Genomic DNA, 17191 nt, shown 5'->3' on the forward strand with positions numbered 1-17191 from the left:
AAATCCTTTACCTGAAAATAAGCCCATGAAACACAGAGACGTACTTATGTGAATATATGTATACTGTACCATTGTACTGTAGGATCAACTATGCAGTGAATTCTGGGCTGCTTTGGGAGAAATGTAATGAAATAAATGAGTGAGTGCCTGAGTGCCTGGTGGTTTAGGTAAGTAGGAGATATGCCAAAGCAACTTTGCAAAGTTTTCACATTTTGCACTTTCCGTTGGGTGAGTAGAGATTATTTAACAGCCACAGTAGTATTTGCAGAAAATTGCTTATTGTGAGTACCTGATGTCTCACAAACTCACCACAGCAAAACTGCATCCTGGTTGGAAGGGGGGGGGGATGGCTAACTACAGAGATTCAGAGGACTATGAGTATGAGACAGAAGCAGAAGAAATGCAGTAAAGGAGAGGAAAAACAGCAGCTCTTTAGGACTCTAGGAATCCTCCTATTGCCTATCCAAACAACTCACTTGTTAGTCATAGCTCTGACTTTACTCATAAGCTAAAACACTGAAAGGCAGCAGCAGCCAGGCTGGTTCATCTCACAGAAATCACTAAGTACTTACTTACTTTGTAAACTTTCTTTGTAGAAGAGCTAGAGACTTGATAAAAAAGAAAGCTTGTACATCAGTAACCTCTTTGCCTGTCTCGTGGTGGGCCTGAATGTGGCTCTATTATTTAGTCAGCGTTCATAATTCATTAAAAAACTTCTGCAAACAGAAATTCTGTACAAGTTTCCATATTATAAAAATAACACAGTACACATCACGCACAACTCTAAGAAACAGATGCAAAGCTGGTTGCTTATTTAGAATAAAGTTATATATTTCAAATAAAATAAATACTTTCAAAAATTTCAGTCCCCATCCAGAGACAGATAAACAGCACATTTATTTATTTAAGTTACATTGAGCAAGCTAAAAAAGCCTTACAACCAGAGAAAGCAATGTGGGGCTCAGCAGTTGAAAAGCGGCAACGATAGTTTGATAACTAACATGTTATGGTATGTTGCTTTCACAGTAGTAACGTTATTGAACAAGTAGTCCCAATTTCAGATTACACTTACACTTGCTATAAGACTCAATGTACTGTTGGTCAACAGGATCAAAATGGATAATTTGTACACAAAGTCTACAGTTCCTCAAAAAAAGGTCTGAAATGTATAATTCACAGTAGATTTTTGGACAGTAGAGTGCAATCATGACTACCATTCAGACAGAAAAAACCCCAGGATTGTGTTCAAATAGCAAGGTAAAAATGTAACAAGTACTATTACATTGAATCTTGACAGTTAAATTTCACTTATCTATATATGTTGTAGGAACACTCTCCTCCTGGTTATAAGATTGTCCCCTTCCCAAACTGTATTTTCTCTCCACTTACAAGAAGGAACCTCTGGAATAGCTGTTACATAAAAGTACAAATGTAGTGTGACTATATAGTGAATTTTCCAGAAGGGACTAGGAAAAACCATTCATGAAATTTGAATGAGTGGTTGACAGTGGGATACAATGTGCAAAACCTTAAGGATGGCTATATATGCCCACTGAAGAGAGTTGGTTCAATACCAAAATCCTAAATACTTTACTTGAACATTTGTACATCATTTCATTGAAAAACTGAAACAATATGCTTTTGATTCAGGCATTACCTCCCCAGTATGATGTCAACTCAAGCACTCTTAAGTGTAGCCATTTCATTCTCGAGTTGTTTAATTCTGCACACTACATATATGGTGCGTTCTCTTCTCTTTACCTTGTTAGGTTAGCTTCCCCAGAACTACTCTCCTCCAACTAGGTCAAAACACCACCTACCATCAGAGCTGATGCATGCCAGGTTCCCTTATGAGAAAGGCACAGCTCTTACAAAAGGATTTAAAAACAGATCACTTTGAAGAGTGAAACCTGGGCGCCTTCAGCCATGACTCAGAACACACAAAGAGCTACTGTCAAGGGTCCTGTTTCACTTTCCCACTCAGCAGTACTTTCATCAAACTACTTATCTGAGTTACTTATTCTTCTCCTCTTTGTTTGGCTTCACTGGCAAAAGAAAAAAAAGTATCCAAGACTTGCAGGAGGAGAAAATACTTTAGATGCAGAAAAGAAATCCCAAAAGGAGGAACAGATTGTTACAAAACACTGCTTTTAGAAAAATCCAGCTTTCAGAGACTCAAGTGTACGTTTTCCAGCTTCTTGCTACCTGTACTATTTTTGGCCCCCCAAAAAACTGCTTTGTAAGGATAGTCAATACTTGCCACCTGACTTTATTTCCAAGAATTCTGGTTTCCTTTTTTAAGTAGTCATGGGTAACCTTATAGGAGAACACATTTTGCTGCCAATATTTAGACCTTTAAGCCTTGAGAATATATCCAGCCTGATTCGCAAATCTCATTGAGAACAATGAGTGATATTCAGCACTGCACCAGTGAACATGAGACAGGACTTCCCCTTCCCTTGTAGCCACCTCCCATGCCCCCTCAAGCTGCTCCACTGGGACCCCTAATTCTATGGGGCAGATTCTGGGGGCATGCAGGGGGAGAAGAGAATGGTGAAGTTTCAAGTCCTATCACACAAGCAAGACTCACTTGCAAAAAGCGGACTGACACTGTTGGATATCACCCAGTGTATTTTTTTTGGAAAAACTTTCATTAACTTCATTCTCAACGAAGCCACCAAAATCTATTAAAAAAACAACAATTTGTAAAGATGCTGAATCCTGTAAAAAACATTGCCGCATATTTATTTTAACAAAAGGGCCGATTTATTTATTTTTTTACAAATGAATTTCAAAACAAAAAGAAAACATTTATGCTACCTACTCATGACTTTCCAAATGCCAGCAGCCCTCATGCTGTAAAGATACTAAAGATCAGAAAAAATAAACAGCTTCACTCACAGTTCACCAAGACAGCACTAAGCTACTGTGTTTAGACAAAAACAAAAAGGACTAAGGTTCTGATGTATTTTGATTTAATCCATTTTGCCTGAGATAACAAAAGTATTTCAAGCAACTTCCATCACATTGTCCTGCATTAAACAATCCTCTACTAAATTCTGAACAGAAGTTATTCAGTAAGTTTCTCAATTTTTAAATTTTTACAGTTGCTTCAAAACCATTAAGTAGTAAATGTTTAAGAAACTAATTAGGACAGAGGCCATAACTTCATCAGAACACCACTGCTCATGGTTTTTTTTCCTGTTTTTTGTTTTTACAAAGCATTAGTGTTACCTATTTGGCTATTAGTAGTAGCAATTTTATCTACAATATTTAACAAGGTAAGTTGCAGGCAAAAATTTAGTACAGTTTCAATAGAAACACCCTTTCCTGAAAATACAGCAGTATTTGATGGACTAATATTTTCTGCATCATTTATAAGGAAGCTTCCCATCTATGAACAGGAACAAAAAAGTATCTACAAACCTTGTAAACAGATCTGTATCATTTATAAACATAAATAATCCAAATTATTAACAGCCAACAGCAGAAATGAAAAATCATCATCATCAATTCAGTGATCCAGAGCTCCCTTGCCCTTTCCAGACCTCTCCTCGAAAAGGAACAAGAAACGAAAGCTCCGCTAAGACATTCTTAAGGGCCATTTTTAAGTACAGCTGATGATCCACAGGTCACTTAAACCAAGTTACTGTTTATCTGTCAGAGTTCATTATTACTCCCACCCCCAAAAAAGCACCCTCAAGTCTGGCAGAAAGCTTTTTTTAAAAAAATAAATCTACATTCGTACAAGTATATCTTCTTGTTGAAGTCCAAGACAAGAATACCATCTTGCCCATCTCAGTGAGTGAGAAGACCCAGTTTCAATTTGTTTCTTTACAATGCAGCTAATGTATTAACATTCGGCTTACAATCAGAGTGATGTTTCCAAACTATGTAGTGGGCTCCCTGGGGATGAAGAGGTAGCAGACTTGTTCAAGTCTGTTGTAAGATGAATTCCACTGTCAACCGCATTGTTATTTTTGTTGGGAGAGGGTGGAAGAGGAGTGGAGTTTCGTTTCGTTGGAGCATCATCTTCAGCATCGGTATCATCAATAAGGGGAATATGAGTCTCAGAATCTTCTATGCTAAACTCCGGATGCGTCATAAAATTGTGGATCGAACTTCGTGTCTCAGGTTTTTCTAATCCTTCATATAATGAACTACGAAATGCATTCACCACTCGGATCTGCAAGGATGAAAAGTGTAAATGTCAGTATACAGCAGATTGTTCTAAAGGGAATACGGTTTTTATGGGTTTGAATCCACAGACAGCTAGACATGAGTGAACTGAATTTGTATGTAATGCAGTGGAACTTGCAATAGACTGTGAAAATAAAAATAAAAATGGAAGAGCATTTCAGGAGAGCACTGCCAGGCTTCAGTAGGAATAAAAATGTCAAGTGCCCTGTAAAAAATGCAAAACCCTACAAAGCTGAACTGATGCTGCACTTATAAATTAAACATGGGCTAAGCGATAAATATATATATATTTTAAGCCAATCTGAAAAATCTACTCCAATTTAAATGAGTAAAACATTAGACTTCTGAAACCATAAAGATGGCAGGAATTTTGGAAGTTACTTTTCAATCATGCTGGGAATTATGGTGTCTCCTGGATTTATGGAGTGTCCAAGTATGAATAAGTCAATAGTAAGCAGTGTCAAAATTGCTGACATTCTTTCTAATATCAAGAAAGGGAAAAAAAACCTTTACAAATGTAAATATTTGAGTATATACCACACAGAACACTTGCATAGTCATTTGTATCACAGTTTGCAGAATCAAGAAGAAATACAAATATAAATACTATAAAATACTATCCGTAAGAGGCAGTTATTTGTTCCCCCACACATCATGTATTTCAACCATATTACATACACACAAGCATTACAGTCACATTCAAATGACACCAGAACAGATGAAACAGCTGGTCCATGATTTATGAATACAGATTTTAACCTTCATAAACTCTATAGTGTAACTGTCTTCCAAACAACTGAAAAGGGCAGTGATAAAAGACCTCCAATATTTTTTGCAGCTCATTTTGTTTTACAGTGAAAAGGCTACAGTGAAAGGAATTTGTACATCTCAGTTTGTCAAATGAAGTTTAATACTGTGAACAGGTATGAATGTAATGCTATCTTCTAAATCGTAATCTCATGATGACATTTCATATTATAACTTTTCTGCTATGAAAATAAACCATCTGCACGTAACTTTGACATTTATGAAAGCATCCTCATTACAAATGGAATGCCACAACACACATTCTTTAGTCAGAATACATATAGAACCAAGGGGCAAGATTCTATTTTAAACATAAACAATTTTAAAAATCCATAACAACTTCTTTTTAGTAGGATTATAGTTTTCTGAAGCATCGCCTCCTTAGCTAACCAAATGCTAGGTCAAAATGTGTCAGACAACTTATGCGAAAAGAATGTTTACATGATCTATTCACATTATCAGTTTGTTTCATGGAAGGGACTTGTGCAAGTTTCCTCCTCAATGTTTATATTCTAATCTTGTGATATGCCTGTTCATAAAAGAATCTCATACCCCAGTCGGCCCACCCTCTATGTTGCACTAAAATTCTGCATTTCCAACACGACAAGCTTTCCTTTGCTATCAGAAGAAAAGTAAGTCGAAGAAAAAAAAATTCTTGAGCTAATGCATCAAAACTACTAGGCAGAAGTCAACTGCAGACCATTTTAAAAGATCTATATTGGAAAGAGGTGTTACCTTTCAATACACGAACAGCAGCAAGCATGCTGTGTACATGTGAGTTTGCATGCATTTTTATTCCTGGACTTCTGTATCAGTATTCATATAGGGCTAAGCAGCATGTGGAGGCCAAAAGACCACCAAATGGATTTAGACTGGTCTACTGGGAAAGACAAGGCACCCCATTCACAGAAAAGAGATCGTCACCAAACTATCGATAGGAAGCAACAGAAATAATTGCTCACCCCTACACTTTCAGTGTTATGGACATACCATTTCTACTTATTTTTGAAATATCTGGTGTTAGTCAAATATTTCATGTAATTTCTATAAGTTTGATGTTTGAAACATACTGAAATTCAAGCACATAAAACTCTTGGATCGGGATCCAAAAACATACAAATCTCACAACATCAAGACAATAGCTGCAGACAAAGAAAACTTCCTCTTACTACAAGAGTTTGCAAACAAGCCTGTGGGGCCCTTTCCATTTCTATGGGTATCATCCCTCTTTCATGCCACTCAAATACTTCATGAGAAGCGGTATTTCTAAGAAAGATTTCTCAGGTCAATGTCAATGTAATGAGGCACCTTTGTTATTTTGAAAACAAAAAACCCACCAGGCACTTTCATTATTTGGGGGGGAGGGGGAGAGAACATCCACTTTTCCATTTCCAAGTATTTTTCAAAGTTGGCTAGAGATTGTGCTTACATGTGCTTGAGGTATTTTAACCCAAGTATTTAAAGTTCTAAGTTACCTCCTTTCCATCTTAAAGTATTACTAATTTTAGAGGGCAGTTAGCACATACAATGGCAATAGTGTGGGTGAAAAAGGCACAAGAAGAAGAAAGCTGAAGAAGTAACCAAACTGAGGTTTACAAATAGTTGCCAAGATAACCTAGGGGGCAAAATGCATCAAATTACCTGATATAAATAACAGACTTGAAACAACTACTTTGAATTAATGAAAATATTTAGTTTCAAGTCTCAGTAAGTAACTGAACTCCTGCAACTTTGAAGGATATCCCATGTAAAAGAAAGAATGCGGCAGCTAGACGGGTGACTGAGAGTGGCTGCAAAGACCATATAACACCGGTCCTGAGAGACCTACATTGGCTCCCAGTGCATTTCCGAGCACATTCAAAGTGTTGGTGTGGACCTTTAAAGCCCTAAACGGCCTCGGCCCAGTATACCTGAAGGAGCGTCTCCACCCCCATCGTTCAACCTGGACACTGAGGTCCAGCTCCGAGGGCCTTCTGGTGGTTCCCTCACTGAGAGAAGCAAAGCTACAGGCAAAGGGCCTTGGTAGTGGCACCTGCCCTGTGGAATGCCCTCCCATCAGATGTCAAGGAAATAAAAAACTATCTGACTTTTAGAAGATATCTGAAGGCAACCCTATATCAGGAAATTTTTCATGTCTAATGTTTTACAATTTTTTATGTGCTGTAAGCCGCCCAGAGTGGCTGGGGAAACCTAGCCAGATGGGCGGTATATAAATAATATTAATAATTATTATTAAATTACTTAATTTACTCTTACAAAATGATGAACCCTCAATATTTTATGCATGAGTTATGCCCAACATGGATTTTTAAAGTTGGATTTGCAAATTGAAGTTGTTACTTTCAATATAACTAAGCTAGCTATACCAAAGTTGTAATTCAAGTTTTGTACTTCCTTTTAGCAAGGATGTAAAAGCCAGTTACTTACATTTGCCAGATTTAAACATTTAAATGAACTGTATTGTATATCTTCCTGCAAACAGTCATTCTTGAAGGCATATACTCAAATATTTATAACGGTTTCCTGAATAATTTTTAAACTCCCCTCTGCAAGAATCAAGGCACAATATGTGCAGGCTCACAGCTTTCATTGTAAATCAATAGTTGCAACTGTTCCACCTGTGTTGTAGCCCTCTACGAAAAAAAAGGGTTTCGAGGACTCCATTTTGTGAGAAAAAGTATGAAAAGTCTTAACGATGAATTTAAGGACTGAAGAAGAGAATGAAACGTTAGGTGTGTGAATTAGGAAATGTTAATTTCATGCACTTAGGAACACGCACTCACACCCCACAGTAGTAGAAGCAGTAGTAGTAGTAGAAGTAGTAGAGGAAAACACTACATGTGTAGGGGTAGAAATATTTGTTACATCATGATGCTGGCTGGCGATGGAAGGTTGCCGCCTTAGAGCCCCCTGAATAGAAGTTCCACTCTGGAAAGCATTCACTACATCCATCTGCAAGGAATCAGAGATTGTGACAGCTTGCTCAGCAAGAGAGAGAGAGAACAAGAGAAAGGAGCATCCCATCTATAAAACATATAAAAAAGTAAAGAAAAAAAAAGGCACTTTTATAGAGCAGGTAAAGAAGCAAGAGGCGCATTTAGAGATGAAGTAAAGAAGGAATTTGAGGGATTAAAGAGCCAACCATTTGACCACATAGCAAAGAGTTCAGTCACACCGTTTATAGCTACCCCCCAACCAATGGCAAGAACAACGGGAAGATTTATAACCCCCTCATCCCTCACCATCTCCTACCTGTTCCAAGACCATACCTGAGTTTGTATCCTGTTTAGGCCCCTAAACCACAATATCTGACCACGCCGCAGTTCTCTTTCAGCATGATCAATCTCCTCTACATCTTCTGCCAACTCTTCTTCTGGAATCTCTTCCTTCTGGGTTCCATGACCAGCTTCTTTAAGGAATTTCAAGTGGCTGGTTGGAATTGTTGATATCAACTACAATCATGAGAAAGAAGTTAACAGGCTTGTCAAAGCTAATTATAACACAAGCTGTGCTGAGGAATTCTGGGAATTCCAGATAAACAACTGAGATTTCCCACCCACCGACCACAACATTTACTTGAAACCTTCTTTTCTAACAAAGCAGAACATACAGTGACTAACTGGGCTGCAGGGAGATAAAGGAGTCTATGGCAAACAGTAGGTAGCAAGCAAAACAGCAATAGATGCAGCCAAGGCAGCTAAGTAACCGACAACTCACAGCAGCAGGAAAAGAGATTGCTGGCTGCATTTAACTGTGCCACTCAGTTGACAGTTCCCTACAAAACTTCAAAGTGGGAGTAATGGAGCAAGTTGCTTACAGGTGGGGAAACCACACTTGCTATAGGAGGAGTGTAGGATGTACACACACATATTTTTTTCAAACAGAAGCACTGATAATTCCCACAAGTGAACTGCACAAAAAGCTGTTGCTTCTTACCTGGCCCCAGAGAAGTGTGCCCATTCCTAGAAAAATTGACCAGAGCCACTGTTCTACTGTAAGCTCTGAACAACTGAAAGGTTTTCCTCCAAACTGCACAATGACGATCTGTTAAGAAAAATCACAAATATTATCACAACTTTATTTTTAAAAGTCGGTGCTGGCTATGCTGCACCAAATATTTGACCCGTCTATTCCGAAAATAAAACTCTGAGCTATTTTTCTGTTGGATTTTTAGAGCCCCCCAGAAGCTTGCTTCTGCCAATGCATCTGGTCTACTGTTTGTCGCCATCACGGGCATCTTTTGGTAGACAGCTAGGTCACGATTTGTGAAGCCCCTGGGAAACTGTGATGGGGTGATATTTTTATCTCTGCTTCCTGGAATGTTATTGTTTAATTATAGTTTTATATTGGTACTTTAATATTTTATATTATTATGTCGGATTGTATGTACATTGCCCTAGGTTTCCTTTGGGAAGATGGGTGGAAGAAAAATGCAATGAAGTAAAAAAATCACTACAAACTATGAATGTGCATTATTTGCATTTTAAGGGGCAGTTACCAGGGCAGTTCTGGGAGAAGTCATTCATTTTTTTGGAACCATACAAACATATTTAACACTCCAGTGCAGGTATCCACAACACTAATTACTAATTCTGCCACATTCTTAGATGGATACACTTAGCTTTAGTTGACAGCAGACAGGATCAGAGTCAAAAGTTCAATCTTATCTAACATGCAAATATAATGCCCATCTAATTGTGAAATTAGAAGCTGGATTTAAGTCACAAGATTTCCAAACAAAGTTGTTTTAACTGATCATGTTGGACCTATGAATTCATGGGCAGAGATAAGGACCTTAACTGTCACCTGTATTTTATCTCCAAATTTAAAGCATTTCTAAAGATGTCAGTCAAATTACATACTATGTTAGACCTGCTAAGGATGCTGTATCCTAACATATACATATACATATACAGAGAGAGAGAGAAAAACACTTTGGCAACAAAAAGTAAAAAATTCTTTATCAAGTAAGTTCAGTAACCAACCCACCTGTACAATAAATGTGCCCAGAACTATGGTACAGAATATAGCATTATTGAAAATTCCTTCAAATACATTCCTTTCACCGTGGATTTTTCGGGCATTTATTTCATTAAAAAGCTGCATCATAACAAATGTATTAAACACAATAGTATAGTGCTCTGAAGGAGGTGCGTGAAGAGGTGCATTCCGTCCACTATCAATGTCAAATATTTTTTCACCTGTGAAGGGGAGATTAACACTCTCAGTATCTCGTGCTGATTTAGATTTTCATGTAAGGCATTACCATGTAAACATCAAATACTGAAGAGTTCATTTGAAAAATAAAATAGCTATTTGAGAAGCAGTCACAAAACAAGCACTTAGCTTCTAAAAAGTTAAAGCTTAGGAATCTAGAATTCTTACCAGCAAACAGGAGTGTAAAGACAACCACAAGCTGATAGCAAGCATGGCCCAGAATATTCTTCATCATTGTTCGCGAGATGAGAGGTTTATTTCTACCGTAAGGCTTCCTCAGCAAGAGAGCTTCTGTGGGTGGTTCCGTTGCCAAGGCAAGCGAAGCCAGTGTGTCCATTATGAGATTTACCCATAACATCTGAACAGCTTTAAGTGGAGAATCCTACAAAAACGATACATTTCCTAATACATCAACACAAATATCCTAGAAACCAACAAGCCATGCAGCAGTTAAATATTTTCTCCATTGAGGTTTGGTACTGTGCTTTTAAAAATACATCTAGTAAATTCACTCTAAAAAGCTAATATCATCAGTTTATACAAAGTGTGCATTTTCACTAGTTGAAAATGAACACATAATACCTACTTGTGTAATACATGCTCCTGTGAAAGCAACAATTACTGCAACTACATTGACAGTAAGCTGGAACTGAAGGAATTTGGAGATACTGTCATACACATTTCGGCCCCACATAACTGCTTTAACAATGCTTGTGAAGTTGTCATCTGTGAGAATAATATCGGAAGCTTCTTTAGCTACATCAGTTCCAGCGATACCCTGAAAGAAAAATCCCCCAAAAGTCACAACATGATGAACAACATTCCAGCTATACACATTGCAGTTAAAAAGTGCACACACAAGTCTTGAAAACACTGGTCCAAAAATTACCATCTTCCAGTGGTCTCATCCTTTGCTTTTAACATATATTTCAGTACAAAAGCTGTTATTATGATGCACTATCTTGATAGCGAGTTTAAGTAATATCAAATGGTAAGAAGAATAACTATTGTGTCATATCCAATTGTTTAGGCTAGACACTGTCAGCATTTGCATATAAAAATCAATTGCAACAATTATTAGTTCGGGTTTCTATCTGGAGATAGAGAGTTGTTGGCACTAATATTAACTGACTTAATAAAACATGCAATCCATTCCTTTGCACATGCGGAAGAAAGTCTGATTTCAATGAGTCTTAGTCTAACGTACTCACTACAGAATTGAAATGCATAGACTCTACAAATCTTGAAAGTGAATTTCATCTGTTCCCATTAGGGATGATTACTGATGAAGTATGGCACATAAGCTAGTTAAAGCTATTCCAGTACAATAAACCCACAATGTAAGTATCTGAAATGGCACATTTTGACTTCATTTGCCCTTTATCAATATTTTGCACATTTTTTGCTTAGATGAAAATAGCCTGACGCTCTAAAGCCTCTTTTGTTAGCCTCCAAAGCCACTAGGTGGCACAGTAGCACAGCTCCTGAATGTTCCATTCACATTAAGCAAATTCCACAAGTTCTAACTGAGGAAAGCAATAGGTTTTGGAATCTAGGCATGGTCCCTTACGTATCATTCCAACAAGGAAAGTAGTCAGCTACTTGTGTCAAATGATTATGATCCACAAAATCAGAAAAGCTGCTTGTGTTAAAAACTGTTGGTAGTATAAAGAATGTTACTTATGCAGCAACACAGCTACTTCAACTAAAAAAGGAAGGGTAACCTTAAAATGCTACTACATATGTGAGTGGTATGGAGGGAATCTAAAGCTTCACCTGCCACAAGAGCAACAAGACCAATTCATTTCTACTTCTTGGAATGATCAATGAACCAGACTCAAAAGAAAAGAACCACACACATAGAAGCATTCATGGTTCAGCGTCATGTAAGTGACACCAAATTCTAAAGAGATAAGCTAGTCTACACTCATCTTAGTTGCAGTGGCACAATTCCACTATGACAAGGAAAAGGAACAGAAGAAACCTGATCTCAGCAATAAATGCTCAAATGTAGTATCAGCTTAGCATGAACCACATTAACTTCTCATGACTCAGCACGCTTCAGATTAAAATGGCCAAAAGTGAGTTTCCTACAATCTGACCTCAAGCAGCGACAGTAAAATTTCTCTCTGAGGTTTTCTTCACATTCCGTTTTCCACTTCTTCCCCCGCTATCCGTTCAGAACAGCCCCCCGGAATGCTCAATGATGGCTTTATATGTCTTTACACAAACTAAGAATCCCAGCTATTTTAGCTGGTATTATCAAAACATAGGTTTATTGTGCCATCTCCACATTAATAGCTTCAGGTTCCTACTTTTGATTTTAGATTCAGAGACACAAGTTACTTCACCAAGAAAGCTGCAACATAATATACTGAAAAATCAAGTTGTGCTTCTATCAAGTTGTGCTTCTATCCCAACTGACACAGTGAACAGATGGGAACCCAACTGCAGTCCTGTTTCACTTTTCATACATGTGTAATCCTGTATATGGACATTGTAAGTTTATGCAGTTTCCCTCTTCAAGGTTATTTCAGAATAAGGTTAACAGAAAGCCAAGGGAGCTGCAATCAGTTTTGCTCTTGCCACTGCTGAGTGTAAGTTAGATGTAGTCAATCTTTGGTATAAATCCAAATGTTCATCACAATGAAAACTGGCAGTACAGCTCAGCAAAGGAGCACTTATCAAAATCAGTAGACAGAAGTTTAAACTTACCATGGCAAAGCCAACATCTGCTTTTTTCAATGCTGGACCATCGTTGGTACCATCACCAGTCACCGCTACAACTTGCCTCTGTTCTGAAACTGTGCTGTCTATTATACCTAAAATGGAAGTACAGATATATGAATTGCCATCAAAATACAAATCATGAGCTGCTGTTTGGCCTTGACCTAATATTAACCGTATTAAGAAGAGATATGGCCTCCTGATCCTAAAGACCTTTATCCAGTCAGTGAATAGATGTCCTTGATTAAATGGTTGGACAAGTCTTTTCTAAAATACTTTGGTTAACACCTCTTTAAATTTTTGCCCTTTAATGCCTGCAGAGCAGGGTTACAGATTTGAAGGATGACCTTGACAGCCCTAGATACAGGATTGATATGATCAATACAAGTATCATGGGCTAAAATAAAAAGTTTATTCTCCCCGCTCCAAAGGAAAGCAATCAGTTATAGTCAACCCTTCTATTTGAGAATGCTTATTTACCTTTTACCAGTGTGTGTTTGTCAGTGGGGGACGACCTTGCAAGCACACGAAGCTTGGGCCAAAGTTTGTCTATTCTCTCTTGTTCTATCTGCAAAGATAATTTAGATTAGCTTTATAACTAAGCAAACTTTCAAAAACCAAAATTCAAGGGAATAATATTAACCAAACCTACCTCTCCTTTTTCATTACGTATTCGTCGGTTGAATTCTTTGCCTTCTAGGCATAAGAAATCTTCACCAGGATGCAAAATGCCACATTTTAAAGCAATAGCACGGGCAGTGTTGATATTATCACCAGTAACCATACGAACAGTTATACCAGCACGCTGGCATTTTTTTATTGCATCTGGTACCTAATTTTTATTTTGAAAAAAGAAGTTTATGAAGAAGCTTTGCTACATGGACATGCTTGAAACATTATTTATCCACAACTCTCTGCCCTCCAATCTCCTGCTTACTTAATCTCAAATTGTCCTTCAGTTGAAATAATTTGGCTTAACACAGTTCCATAGATAATTTTGTATCATCATGTTATTAGGCATATATTCCAAATATAATCATGTATATTTGGGTGTTAATGGCAACAACTGGGCACCTGTAACACTTAAGCTCCTATGGCTTACAGTTAACTTATTAAATGCACTTACTACTAAAAACATTTGGGTGTCCCATCTTTGAAAGGTTTTAAGGCTGAGAGAGAGACTGGGACTGAAGTCTCCTGTTTAACTAATGTATAAAATTTTTCTTGCTATTTTGAGACAAAGCCTAATTCTCAGACATTTGACACAAGTTTTGTTATCAAACCCTGTAACACAGCAGACTACTTATGAGGGTTCACTTGCTATCTAAGAGAACTACGACTTAAGCTTGATCAGCAGGGCAGGAAAAAACATTCTGCAAATGTCTAGTAACTTTTAGATTAAAAGCATATGCTGTTTATACTGAATATTTCTCTCATTTGGGGTATTTAATTAGGTTTTTTTTTTAAAAAAGTAGCTGATTTCCACCATCACCACCTATTGCATTGGAGCATGGATAAAGACATGTTCTTAAAGAGGCAGAGGGATCTACCTCACCTCACACAAATTCAGGATGTGATATGTTTCCCTAAAAATGACACCATCTGCAGAAGTTACTTTTCACTCACAAAAGGGACTTGAAGATCGAACTCAAGCCAATCAAAATGAAGATGTGAATTTATCTTTATTTGGTTATGTTAGGTCTCGGGAATTATTTTAATGCCTTGACATGCTTACACCTGTTTTCGAAGTAAAGTATGGCATTGTTTCCAAACACTGGCAGAACATTAAGTTATTACTTTAGCAAATAATGTTCTAAAACACACTTTAATGAAGAGTTTCCGCCTACCTCAGGCCTCACAGGGTCTTCAATGCCTACAATAGCAATACATGTAAGCCCAGTGACAATGTCATTTTCATTGTCCCATTCTGGCTCAGGTTCTCCAGCTGGGAAGTCTCTGAATGCCAGACATATGGTTCTGAGTCCCTCTGAGGCCATAGGCTCAATCACAGTTTTTACAATATCATCACGGTCCCTTGGCCTGAACACTTTGGGTTCACCATTCGCACTCAGTATCTTGAAGCACCTGAAAACAAAATAGAAACAATTTTCAAGATTCAGAACATTCAATAAAAAAGGTCATCTGCATTGCAGGTACTTTCTGGGGCTAACATTAAATATTCCTAAATCTTGCAGCAGCTAGATACACATGCATCCCAGCACAGATTTCATGAAGAACATGGTTGCCTTGTCATCCCACCTCCCAGTATGAGAACATTTTTATGCCAATGCTTGGTGGTGGCGATAGGGAAGGTAAAGGCTAGCGAAGGCACAAAAGTGGGGGAGGGGGAGGGATTCACAGTACGGCATTCCTACCATGTTCTAGGAGTATCGCCCAGGAGTTTATCCTGCTCCCCTTTGCCAGCATCTCACAGCCCAGCAGTAACAAAGGTAATGCACCCAAAATGGGAAAGGTTTTCACTCAGATGTTAAAAACATTAGGACAAGGCTCAGAAGAGTAGCAAGATCCGTTCCAGTAAGAGGTGCTGTAGTCCTGGCATTGTCATATTTTATATATAGGGTAAGTGCTTAGCAGATCATAAAATGCATATTCATATATTCACAAGAATGTCAAGGCTACAAGCCAACTCTACAAGTCTTCACAAAAGAGGGAACTGTTCAGGAGCTGAATTGTCATGTTTTCCTACAGACCCCCCCTTATCTTCCGCAATCAGTTCAGTGTGACCTGTAAGATAAAGTACACAATAGCCTGAACTGCAAAAGCAAAATGACTGTTTCTAGCTCCCTTTTCACCCAGTCCATGTGAACAAGTTTGCCCTCACTGACCACCAAACTTTGCAATTAAAAAGTAAGAAAAGAATACATTTCATTCAATAGGCAGATAATGAAAACTATCATCTTAAAGGGAAGATGAGCAGGAAATACTTCACTGTTTCTATGATTAAGCGACAAGATTATATATCTAATCTCTAGCAAAAAGTAGTAATTGCATCACATGACTAATGAAAGTAAAATGCAACTTTGTATTCACCGAAGACTTGGAAAGTAACTAGCTTAAGTTTGGGTCAAGCTCTATACCAACATCTTATAGGAAAGGTTTCTAAATTAGCTAGTTCTAAGAACTCCTGACTTGGACAATGAAGAAATACAGTGCTTAAAAGCCAAGGAACAGAAGGTACCATTTCAGGAATTTCATCACACCGTTACATGATAAGAGACCACAAAAAGTTAACTTGCTTTTTAAGTACTATCTCCGAGGCACCCTTGCTGAATATCCGGAAACTGCCATCAGAGTTCTTTAACACAGTACTCATGGACTTTCTAACAGAGTTGAAGGTGTAGACTTTGTAAAGTGCCTCTTCTGGTATTTCGTTTCTAACATCCTGGTAGTCTCGTTTCAAATCCAGCAGCAGTCCCAGCAAGGCACATTCAGTTTTATTACCAACATGACGGGGCAAGCCACCTTCCTTTTCAGGAGGCTGAAAGACAGAATAAACCCTTGAGAAGGAATTTGCTTCTGGTTCAAGGAAATAAGGAATAGGCAGCAGCTTAGAATTCAGCATCTCAGAAATCATACGCTGAAGGTTTGCAAGTTATATGCTGAAACTGGATGCAAATTTTAGCTTACACACCTCTTTAAAGAATATGTCACTGCTTAGGGGCAGTTTAATGTTCATAAAGTGCAACCAATAGAAAAATTTATATTACTAATTTGTCTTCTCAAGTCAGAGCAAAAGCACTAAAAGTCAGAGACAATTTCAGGAGTCATATTAGTTCTTAGAAAGCTGTTAAATTAGACTCAATGAGTAACTGAGGGTCAGTTCTTACAGACTGGCAGGATAATGGTGCAACGAGAAAGGTCAGGTGCACATTTCAATACCAGGCAAGACACAGAGACACATTTGTAGTTTGGTGTTCAGCATGGAATGGCCCTTTTACCAAGGCCAAACAAAAATAAAGGATAGTGTCATTTGTAAACATGTCCTTAAATCAGTACAACTGCTAGTTTGCAGGTATGTGGGCCTGCATAATACAACACATAAAGCCAAACTCAATTCACTAACCATGCTCTGTAAGCTGCTCAATAAACTTGTTTTTGCTGCCTACCTGAGACTGCAAAAACAGGGGGTGTTGAGCACTGTCAGGCCACACAGAGAATGGTTGGTGTTTGGCTTGGTGAGTCTGCTAAGGCAATTCTTGCATATTTCACTGCTCTTCCC

At 38.0% G+C, this 17191-nt stretch overlaps 1 protein-coding gene across 12 annotated transcripts in view; it reads right to left on the minus strand.

The window, feature by feature from the left end:
* Nucleotides 1–2645: 2645 nt before the first annotated feature.
* ATP2B1 (ATPase plasma membrane Ca2+ transporting 1) overlaps nucleotides 2646–17191 on the minus strand; it is a 64183-nt gene continuing 49637 nt past the window's right edge. For 8 of the 12 annotated variants that reach the window (XM_053407550.1, XM_053407544.1, XM_053407551.1 and 5 more), the window contains 12 exons: nucleotides 16209–16450; nucleotides 14799–15036; nucleotides 13604–13783; nucleotides 13432–13519; nucleotides 12940–13046; nucleotides 10811–11002; nucleotides 10393–10606; nucleotides 9997–10208; nucleotides 8944–9051; nucleotides 8277–8459; nucleotides 7873–7959; nucleotides 2646–4186 (listed from right to left, as the gene is read on the minus strand). In XM_053407550.1, coding sequence (XP_053263525.1) covers nucleotides 3872–4186; nucleotides 7873–7959; nucleotides 8277–8459; nucleotides 8944–9051; nucleotides 9997–10208; nucleotides 10393–10606; nucleotides 10811–11002; nucleotides 12940–13046; nucleotides 13432–13519; nucleotides 13604–13783; nucleotides 14799–15036; nucleotides 16209–16450 — 2166 coding nt within the window. In that variant the 3' untranslated portion in view covers nucleotides 2646–3871. Of the gene's footprint in view, nucleotides 4187–7790; nucleotides 7960–8276; nucleotides 8460–8943; nucleotides 9052–9996; nucleotides 10209–10392; nucleotides 10607–10810; nucleotides 11003–12939; nucleotides 13047–13431; nucleotides 13520–13603; nucleotides 13784–14798; nucleotides 15037–16208; nucleotides 16451–17191 lie in introns of all 12 variants that reach the window. The other 4 variants (XM_053407555.1, XM_053407554.1, XM_053407553.1 and 1 more) reach the window with 2 other exon arrangements.

The sequence above is a fragment of the Podarcis raffonei genome, chromosome 10 (genome assembly GCF_027172205.1).
Source record: "Podarcis raffonei isolate rPodRaf1 chromosome 10, rPodRaf1.pri, whole genome shotgun sequence".
Taxonomy (NCBI): Eukaryota; Metazoa; Chordata; class Lepidosauria; order Squamata; family Lacertidae; genus Podarcis; species Podarcis raffonei.